Source organism: Chrysochloris asiatica, unplaced genomic scaffold, assembly GCF_000296735.1.
Source record: "Chrysochloris asiatica unplaced genomic scaffold, ChrAsi1.0 scaffold00192, whole genome shotgun sequence".
Lineage (NCBI taxonomy): Eukaryota > Metazoa > Chordata > Mammalia > Afrosoricida > Chrysochloridae > Chrysochloris > Chrysochloris asiatica.
Window position 1 is genome coordinate 5328452 of NW_006408710.1, and position 11233 is coordinate 5339684.

Consider the following 11233-nt stretch of genomic DNA (forward strand, 5'->3'; position numbering starts at 1 on the left):
TCATGTCCTCCCAGGTCCTTACAGGTCACGTCCTCCCAGGTCCTTACAGATCACGTCCTCCCAGTCCCACAGGTCAAGTCTTCCTGGCTATCTCTCTGCTTCCTTTGTCTCTTTCGTGAAGATACCATTTGACAAATCTCTGTAAATCCCTGTCAGTACATTTCTCATTAAGGGCTACAGCACAAGCCTCCTCTATTCGATTCCTAAATCACAGCCTGGAAATAAATACCCAGTTCAGAGAGCAATTTGCTGCATCTCAAGTTAACAAAACCACGAGCCTTCAACCTGACAGGAGGTTATGAGTTAAACCCTTTCCCTGAGTAAGATTTTGCTTCTGCTCCAAAAAGGATAAAAATTAATCTGTAAGGCTGATGGACAGGAAAGAAGGGAGAAAACATAGTCTTTTGTTCATTATTTCCTTCCCACCAACCCTTGCTACCCTTCCACCACCCCCCTCCCCACCTCCTAAATAGAGATAACTGGGGTCAGCAGCCCTGTCGTTCAGGTGTTGGAACCTGGACTTGGATGGTCGTGGCCAGGAGGGTCAAGGCAGAGAATTGCAGGCTCAAATACATCTCCGTCCTTACTGGACTTCTGTGTAGCTCTGCAGGGTAATGCACTTGACAGCAAGATTGGTTTGAACCATAAAGTCAGTGGTTCAAGTCCACCAGCTGCTCCTCGGAAACCCTATACAGAGTTGGAACCAACTCAATAGCACTTAACAACAACAACAATCGTTTCACCCCTTGATCCCCATAAGACACACAGAAAAGACCACTAGGGTTTACATTCGGCAGGTCCCCTTGACCCCTGGGCCTGCTCCCCAAGATGAGAGCCCCTCTGTCTCTACTGCACCCAAAATCTTTTATTCTACCCTCACCATGTTCCTTGACCCCTCTGCTGAACACAGGGCTTTGTCATTGGAAACTGAAAGGGTCTCAGGCAGAATTTGCTCACAGAACTTTCCACAGCCTCAAAACTACTGGTTGATACAGTCCAAGATCAGCAAACCTCCTGAAATAAAATTCTAGCCCTCCCCACTCTCTGCCCCCAAAAAAGACTCCTCCCAGTGGATGGAGCTCCATCAATGCTGAACAACTACATGAACTCCAGGTCAGATCCCATTAACTCAGATGCCACAAAGCACCTCCAGTGGATGCAAGCTGCTGCCCTTTTCAGGTTTAGTAAGCAAATTAATAGTGCAGCCAAGAGAAGCCTTTATCCTGCCCAAGAGTGAAGGTCAGCAGGCTGTTTCTATGCAAGGCTTTTACGGCAGCATTTGTATTCAGCAACCGTAGAAATTATAAATAATTCTCATCTCTGTATAAGATCTTCTAAGGCAAATACCCTTCTCGTGTCAACAGCAAGAATTCATTTCTTTTCGAACGTTCTACAGTAGATGTTGCTAATCAGGCTGTTTGTACCAATGAGGGTGAGTGAATGATATTCTGGTTTTCTGGACCTCAAGCCCCCTTCATGCCCTCCCTGGACACTCAGCCGGTACTCCCAAACCATGCTTGCCTTCTGTGTGTACTCTATCTGCCGCTTTCCCCTGGGATTCGCTCCATATTCAAAGCATAAATAAGAACAAACATGAACCAAAGGTTAAAAAAAAAAAAAGTGCTGATACACAGTACAAATTGACCAATTACTATTGACACTGCTCCGAGAAAGGTCCACGGTGCAGACAGCTGATCAAATACACCTGTGCAGGGCACTTCCACTGCCCTGGTGCCATGATGGTCCACAGAGACTGCGGAGCAACAGATCCCAGAGAGTCTCTTAGAAGGATGGCTTCCAACCGGTTCATTCCTGTTCCAGCCCCTGCCGAGAAGCTGCATTTCCACCCTGATAGACTGAACCCAAATCCACATTTAAACAAGATACCGTTACAGGGGGGCAGATAGAATGAACCCACTGGAAGTTCTGCTTAGAAGCAGGTTAAGCCAAGATGGGGACGGCAGAATGAGGTCCACTGAGCTGGCCCCACGTCCACTGTTGAAGAGTGAAGGCCTCTGGTCACATGCTCTTCTTTCCAGGGTACAGGGAATAGACCCCAACAGCAAGTTCACACATAACCAGGGGCAAAAAGAACATGGCTATTCAAAAACATAGTCTTTCCTCCAAGACAAAAATCATGGCTCTCCAGCCAATCAGCATGCACAGCCTGGGGTCCAGAAGATAATCTTTCTGTGCAAGGGATAACCATTCCCTAAACTGTGTTTGGTATGTCTCAGTCTGGGCAGCCCACACCAATGGTCTGGTTCCAGATCTCATTAGCCTTAAGGACTGGAAGCCAAGTTCCCAGGGAAATTAAGGCAAGAAAGAAGGTAGGTAGACCAGAAAGACAACTTCAGCTTGTCTCCTGGGATACCTGGCCCATTGACTCGGACCTAATCCTATCTCACCAGGACCTAACAGAAGAAGTGGTCTTGGGTCCCATTCTCCCCGATACAGCCCTTCCTATGCGTCTTCCCTCTCTGGGTGAACAGAAGATTCCAACCCAGAGTCTGGTTGTTTATAGAGGATTCTGTCCACCTCTAGGACTTGTAGGCATACTGTGTTTAGCATGACCTGGGTTCTTATTGGCAATGAGTCCAATCTCCTTCTGGTAACAGGTTCTCAGCCCATGGTAGTCAGTTACTGTCACATGATCTGGTTTGGGCTCTGCTGTGTTCTTAGCTTCTCTGTAAGCAAGTCCAGGCTCATCCCTGAACCCAACCCACCAGGCCTATGTAGGCAAAGGGCCTACAATTTCTTGTTCTCCCCAATGCTGGGGCCATTTTGTTTTGACTTTGTACTTGGAAGTTCCTCAACATCTTTTGGTTCCATTTTGGCAGTTAGAATGATAAAGTTGAAAACAGTGATGGGAGTTATTTTAATATTACGGAAAGGAAAACTATAGTTCAGGGACTCACAAACCATAAAGGAAGATGTGAGTTCAACCCCAGCCCAAGTACACCGTCCCCTTCATACTCCTAGGAGTCACTGTGGATGTGATACTTTGTCAATGGTTGTCATCTCCCTAGCTACATTGTAAACTCATTATGGGTCAGGGCCATGATCAAGGTCCTTTGTTCCTCCAGTTCAAGGCCGACTCACAGGCATGGCGTCACACAGTACGTCAGCTATGATGGTGGTTATGTGCTGTGGAGTCGGTTCTGACTCATAGCGACCCTGTACAGGGTTTCCGAGGCTGTAAATCTTTACGGGAGCAGAAAGCCTCATCTTTCATCATCGAAGCTGGTAGTTTCGAACTGCTGGCCTTGCGGTTTACAGCCCAATTCGTAACCACAACGGGTAATGACATCTGACATCCAGAATCTGAACTTAACAAAATGCAAATAAGAGTCTGAGTTCTTCATGTTGCTAAGAGATTTGTTTCTTTCAGAAAGATACCAGAATTCAGTTCTGCTAAATAAAAGCCTTTATATCTGTTTTGACATCTATCGCAACTTTACGGAGGCAGAAAGAGGCATATCATAAATACGTCGACTGCCCAGAACTAGAAAGATCCAGGCACGAGAGTCCACAGGTACTCACCAGGTGAGGCATCAGCAGGTCAGCCAGGTAGACGAAAGCAGCTCCGAGGGTGAAGCCAACAGCCACAGGAAAGAAGGCAAACGCACCGAAGCCTCCAGACAACTTGGCCATCTCAACTGCAGGAGCCAGCAGGGACCAATAGGAAGCCGCTAACATGACCTACAAAACCACAGTGAGAACATTCAATGGATGATTCCGCCAGAAAAAGGGATGAAGTCGCTGGCACATGCTACAACATGGGTGAACCTTGAAAACATTATGCTAAGTCAAAGAAGCCAGGCACACAAGGACAAAAACATATGATTCCATTTCTGTTAAATATCCAGAGCAAGCGGCTCTAGAGAGACAGAAAGCAGGTCTGGGGCCACAAGAGGCTGGAGGGAATAGGGGACAGAGCTTCCTTTTAGGGGAGTGAAAATGGTCTGAGAATAGACAGAGGTGATGGTTCTACTACACTGTGAATGTACTATAGATCACTGAATAGTATCAACTTTAAAATGTTGTTGTTGTTGACAGGCGCTGGTAAATCGGTTCCGACTCCTAGTGACCCGATGTACAACAGAAGGAAACACTGCTCAGGCCTGGTCATCCTCACAATCGTTCTGACGTTTGAACCCATGGTTGCAGCCGCTTTCTCACTGAGGGTCTTAATCTGATTAAAATGATGAATTCTTGTTGCATGTATTTTACCACAATTTAGAAAATGATGAGCAGGAAATCGTTCATTCAGCCCCAAGCAGTTACTTCAGTTGCTCTCTATAGCTTAAAGCAAACCTCACAATTTCACACGTGTTAAGTCTTTAATCCAAGGTGGCAGGTGCAATCCAAAACCAGAAAATCCCTCACAGAATTCCTGAAACTTATGGTCTAAGGATTTAATAATGAGTAGGATGGAGTTGACCATCTCTCTGTTGTCTGGCCTCTGGTTCAATGGTTCTCAACCAAGAATGATTCTGCCCCCAGGGGACATTGAGCAATGTCTGCGGATATTTTGGCTGTCATCCTGGATGACGAGAGATCGCTACTGTCATACAGCGAGGCCACGTATCCTGCTAAATACCCTGCAATGCACAGGGCAAGCCCTGACAACCAAGAGTCATCTGGCCCATGATGTCAAACAGTGTTGAGGTTGACAACCCCTGCCTTCATTGAAAACTTCTGGAACAAGTTGTTCACTAATTTACCTAACAACAACAACGTTCATTATAAGACAGCTCTAATCATTACCAGGATGGCCAAACTTCATCTCTCATACTTCGGACATATTGTCAGGAGGGACCAGTCACTGGAGAAGGATCTTATGTTTGGTAAGGTGGAGGGTCAGAGAAAAAGAGGAAGACTCCCAGCGGGATGGATTGGCTAAGTGGCAGCATCAATGGGCTGAAGCGTGGCAACAGTAGTGAGGTTGACCCAGGATCGGGCAGTGTTTCATTCTGCTGTGCATAGAGTCGCTATGAGTTGGTACCAACTCAACGGCACCTAACAACACAACAACAACAACAATCACAAAGTTCTCCCTTACTTTGATGAACTCCATCTCCCTTCCTTTTTTACCTATTAGCTCTAGTTCTTCTGCTCTCTGGAGCACCAAACAACAGATTTTTCCCCTTTTATAAAGGACAGCTTTTGCAATACTTACAGACAACCAGTAAATCCATGTCATTCTGGTCTGATTCATTTTTCATAGTGGTTATGAATAGGGCTGCGAACCTTAAGCTCAGCAATTCCGCGTGAGAAAGATGGGGCTTTCTGCTCCCACAAAGATTTACAGCCTCGGAAACCCTGTACAGGGTCGCTATGAGTCAGAACCACCTCCACGGCACATAACAACAACAACAAGGAAGAGGGGTCCTAGTGTGGCACTGCAGGATAAACACTGGATTGCCAACTGCAAGGTCAGTGGTTCAAACACACCAGCCACCCCTCAGAAACCCTATATACAGTCACTATGAAAAATCAAATGACATATTGCATTAGGCAAATCTGCAGCACAAGACCTTTTAAAAGTGTTGAAGAGCAAAGATGTCAGCTTGAGGACTAAGGTGCGCCTGACCCAAGCCATGGTATTTTCAATAACCTCTTATGCATGCGAAAGCTGGACATTGAATAAGGAAGATCGTAGAAGAATGGATGCTTTTGTGTTATGGCATCGGAGCAGTATATTCAAAGTACCATGGACTGCTAGAAGAACAAACAAATCTTTGTTGGAAGAAGTAAAGAATGCTCCTTAGAAGCCAGAATGTCAAAACTTTGTCTATGATACTTCAGACATATTATCAGAAGGGACCAGTTCCTGGAGAAAGACATTGTGCTTGCTAAAGTAGAAGGTGAGTGAAAAAGATGAAGGTCCCCAACAAGATGGATAGGCACAGTGACAGCAACAATGGTCTCAAGTTTAACCACGATTGTGAGGATAGTGTAGGATCAGGTAGTATTTCATTCTGTTGTGTGTAAGGTCGAATATGAGTCAGAAGGGGCTCAAGAGCATCTAACAACAACATGAGTCAAAACAGACTCGATGGCACTTTACAAACAATAACAAAAAGAAGGGTACCAACATTTATTGATCACCTACTATTGCCAGGAACCAACCCAGGAACTTGACATTTGACGTTTTCTCATCACAACAACACTCTGACACAGATGTTGTTTCCTGCTCCTATTTGCAGATACGGAGTTGGAATCTCAATCTGGTAAGGTGATTTGCCTAAATTCTCATAGGCAGGTCCAGGGAACTGATGGAGTAGGACCGTAGTCACTTCATTAAGGGGAGAAGTACAAGGGAAACAAGAAACGTGACCAAGTGTCTCCCGGTGTTTCTCAAGTTGATCGCGTATCTTGGTCAGACCATGGTTGCCTCTTACGGACGCCATGACATCTTCTTGGGTAGCCACAACCCTGTGACCGCGATATTCAATCACTACCCTGGAAAACATTGAATGGGTTTCTAAAAATTACTTAATTATGACTTGCTTAAAACAAGATCTGCTCCTCTGAAGTCATCTTAAAACTGAACAATAGTCTAGCTTCATTTGTCCAAAAGTTCTGCCTTGAGCACTGTGCTCTTTGAAGAACTATGTAGTGAGTTTATGTTCACAAGGAAAGAAAAACTCTGAAAAGAAGGTGGGAATGATTGCCTAACTCAAAGAGTATTCATAATGTCACTACATTTCACATGTAGAAACTGGTGTATGTTCTCAACGACGGCACAAAGTATTTGTATCATCCATATGCCATGTGACCTTCAGCGTGACTGAACCAGGTATTACAAGAGCAATAGAAAACAAATGCATGTGTACATCAAGTGATTTCCCTTCCGCCAGCCATTTATGCATACATAGTCATCTACTCTAGTCCAAGGTCTCCCAGCAAAAGTCTTGGCATCATCCATGGAAAACTACATGTGACTCAGAAATTCCCAAGAATGAAAACATCTCATCTAGATGGGATGGGAGCCGAGGTTGACCAATCAGTTCTGTGAGACTCGCTATAAGAAGAAACCATCAAGGGAAGCTTCTCTATGCATCTCACTGTGACAGCCCAATCTGTCCTTTGTCTAGTCTTTGTGTCATAAGCTTGAGCATTCAACAGCCCTTGGTAGCTGAGACTCTCGGTAAACTTCTCACTGAAGAGGGCATGCACCGAGGCATAGAGACAAAGCCATCCCTGTTCCTCTCTTTAAACTTGACCTGTCTGGTCCCCAGTCCAACAGTTCTCTCTCCTCACAGAATTCACTCAGAACTTAATATTCCCATCTTTAGCAGCTCGAAAACTACTGTGGTCCAGCTAAGACTACCCATCTCATTTTCCAAACCCTTCTACTCTCCATCCTGGGACAAAGTGGTTACTCTATCCTGGTCTGTGCCACACAGGTATTGTCCCAGCTTTTGCTCACCATCTCCTTTTCACCCCTACTCCAACCTCTTCTCTAAAAGCTCCTTTCCATCCCTCTGCATCACTGGGTGTCCTGGTAGCATAGTGGATTATGAACTGGGTTACTAACAGCAAGGTCAGCAGCTCGAATCTACCACTTACTCCATGGGAGAAAGATAAGGCTTTCTGCTCCTCCAAAGATTTACAGACTCGGAAACCCTAAACAGAGTTGCTGTGAGTCAGAGCTGACTCAGTGGCACACAACTACCACCACCATCACCAGGAGGGAAAGAGGAAGACTTCCAACAAGATGGAATGACACAGGGGCTGAAACAATGAACTCAAAGGTAACAACAACTGTGAGGGTGGCCCAGGATCAGGCAGTGTTTCATTCTGTTGTGTACAGGGTCATTATGAGTCAGAACCAACTTGATAGCACCTAACAATAACACACACATGAGAAACATGTAATGTTCTCATGGACAAAGGCTCCCTTTGGCAGTGACGCAAGTGGAGCAGTGGAGGTGGTCATCCCAAGGGAAGGCAGGTCAGAATTCGGGATGCTTGAAATGGAAAAGCATCCCAGATAACTCTGATGGGACCCTTCCGGAGCATCGCTGTTCCTTCTTCTTCTAGTCAAACCAGAACCCAGTCAGACACTCTTCATTGCTTTCCCTTGCAGCATCTCTGCCTCCCATGTAAACTAGAAAGGAGCAAAGAAGAATCTAGAAATGGAATTGGGTTGTCTATCTGAAATGACAGTAGGGCCCAGAGAAAGGTTATTTTAGGAGTATATGAGGCACATAGAATAATGTCCCTCAGAGATGTCCACCGCCTTATCCTTGAAACTTATGAATGTTACCTTAGTACAGCAAAAGGGACTGTAAAGATGTGATTAAGAAAAAGACTTTGAGATGGGGAAATTATTGTGGAATACTTGGCTTATCGCTGTTGTTAAGGGTTGTTGAGCCAGTTCTGACTCATAGCCACCGTGTATAGGGTTTCTGAGGAGCAGCTGGCTTGCTGGAACATTTGGTTTTGTGGTAAGCAGTCCAGTACTTATTCTACAGTGCCACACCAAGATTCTGAATACTTGGATGGTTGTTGTTGTTGTTAAGTGCCGTCACGTCGATTCCACCTCACAGTGACTCTGTATAGGGTTTCCCAGGAGCAGCTGGTGAGCTTGAACCACCGACCTTGCAGCTCAAACCAACCTTGCGGTTCAGTGTTGTATCCCACAGCGCCACAGCAGGACTCATTTGGAATACTTGTGTAGTTCCAAAATAATCACAAAAGTCCTTGTACGAGGGAGCCGGCAGTGAGAGCCAAGAGGTGAAGATGAGAACAGAGGGCAGAGACAGAGAAAGAGTGAGTCCTGAGAGCTCCTGATGGTACAACAGTGCTCAATTGCTAACTGAAAGGTTGGTGGTTCAAACCACACGAGAAAGACCTGGTGATCTGCTCCTATAAAGGTAAGAACTTAAAAACTCTCTAGGTCAGTTCTCCTCCGTCTCATGGGGTCAGACCTGTTGAAATCGATTTGATGGTACCCCACAGACTAACAGAGAGAGAGAGAGAGATTTGAAGATGCTACGCTACTGGCTTGAATACGGAAGAAGGGGCCATGAGCCAAGGAAAGTAAGTGGGCTCTCGTAATGGTGGAGGTGTGTTGTGGAGTCAGTTCCAACTCACAGCAACCCTGTACAGGGTTTCTGAGGCTGTAAATCTTTATGGGAACAGAAAGTCTCATCTTCCACCATGGAAGAGATGGTAGTTTTGAACTGCTGACCTTGAGGTTAGCAGCCCAACTTGAAACCACCCTGAAGCTGAAAAACGCAAGGAAATGGATTCTGCCCTAGAGCTTCCAGAAGGAACACAGCCCCGGATGACACCTTGAATTCAGTCCTGGGAAATCATTTTGGGCTTCTGACCTCCAAAATAGCAAGATAACACATTTGGGATGTTTTACACTATGTTTGAAGGAGCTCTGGTAGCATAGTGGTTATGAATCGGGCTGTGAACCACAAGGTCAGCAGTTCGAAACTACCAGCTGTTCCATGGGACAAAGATGAGGCTTTCTGCTCCCATAAAGATTTACAGCCTCAGAAACCCTGTACAGGGTTGCTATGAGTTGGAACCGACTCCACGGCACATAACAACAACAACACTATGTTTGTAGTCACTTGTTACAGCAGACATAGGAAATTCACAGGACACATACTGGCATGTGTTACTTTTATACTAGTTGCCCAGCAGAGGTGGCTTACCTGAAACTCTCAACATTACCAAACCTGCTTTCAACATTAGGTATCTCCATTTGAGTGTAGAGACATACCAACTGATACAGAAGAAGGAACTTGTGTATCTAATCAGCCCTCCAGCCTCGTACATATATCACAGAGGAGGAAATGGTGAGTTCTGGGCCCAAGGAGGCAAGTGCTTGCCAGCAAGAGGCTTCTGGCTCCAGACAGCAGACGTTAAATGTCTTCCTGTAGCCACTACCCAGAACACAAAAGCAAACAAACTGCAACCCTAAAGCAGGGTGTACCCATGAGGAAAAAGACCTGGCCATTGGTATACCTTCCTCTTCTCCACCTCTGTCTATACCTGCATCACACCTGGCACAGCCCTGCAGAACCTCCGATCATACAGCCATCTTCATTCCCCAAAACGAAGTGAAAAGGCCAGATCAATCAATCAAACCAGTCCAGGGAAATGCTTACAGTAGGCAAAACCTCTAAGCAAGGTGCGACTTTGACCAGAACAGCTCGATAGAGGAAACTCCAGGGAGTGATTAAGAATAGCTGCTGCTGCTATGTGCTGTGGAGTCTCGGTTCCAACCCATAGCAACCCAGTACAGGGTCTCCGAGGCTGTCAACGCCTCCGGGAGCAAAACACCTCATCTTTCTCCCGCAGAACAGCTGGTAGTTTTGAACTGCTTACTTTGAGGTTCTCAGCCCGATTCATAACCACTACGCTACCAGAGTTCCTTGATTAACAATAGAAAGGATTTTAAAAAAAACTGCAAAAGAATTAAGTGGGGAAAACAGCTGACCCTTGAATAGCATAGGCTGAAATCATGCAGATCCTCTTCTGCAAGGAATTTTGGGGTTTTTTTTTTCATTTCTGGGTGTTTTTTTTTTAATGCTGTGTAATGCTGATCATCTGTGTAGCGGGAGCCCATCTTTCTAGTAAATTGTGTATTGAAGTAAAAAGTGATTTCTTGTGTTTGTCGTGTATTTTTCATCATGTTTAGTGACAGTCTGTAAAGCCTGAATAACGACATCATGGGACTCGTATGAAATGCTACTTATGAAGCTGAAAGTCCATTTTGGGTTATCACAAGGTATATTCCAGGACTTCCAGTTAGACATGGCTAGTCAAATGATAAATAAGGAAGACCAGAGGAGAATACATGCATTGGAATCACAGTGTTGGCTAATAATATTGAAAGTCCCATGGGCTGCCAAAAGAAACCAATCTGTCTTGGAAGAAATACAGTTAGAATGCTCCTTGGAAGCAAGTATGGTGAGACTTTGTTTCAGAGACTTTAGATAGGTTATTAGGAGGGACCAGTCAAAAGGACATCCTGCTTGGTAAAGTAGAGGGTCAGAGAAAAAGAGGAAGATGGCCAACAAGATGGATTCACACAGTGGCTACAAAAACGGACTTACACATGGAAACAAATATGAGGGTGGAGCAGGACCGGCAGTATTTCCTTCTGTTGTACATCGGTCAATATGGGTCAGAACTGACTTGAAGGCACCTAATAACAAGACCACAGCCTTGGTATGGATTACATCTCAATGTAAAGAAA

The 11233-nt window shown here is 45.3% G+C and overlaps 1 protein-coding gene across 2 annotated transcripts in view; it reads right to left on the minus strand.

The window, feature by feature from the left end:
• SLC39A11 (solute carrier family 39, member 11) overlaps positions 1 to 11233 on the minus strand; it is a 426313-nt gene that overhangs the window by 350339 nt on the left and 64741 nt on the right. For both annotated transcript variants that reach the window (XM_006872299.1, XM_006872298.1), the window contains one exon: positions 3544 to 3702. In XM_006872299.1, the coding sequence (XP_006872361.1) occupies positions 3544 to 3702 (159 nt within the window). The remainder of the gene's footprint in view (positions 1 to 3543; positions 3703 to 11233) is intronic.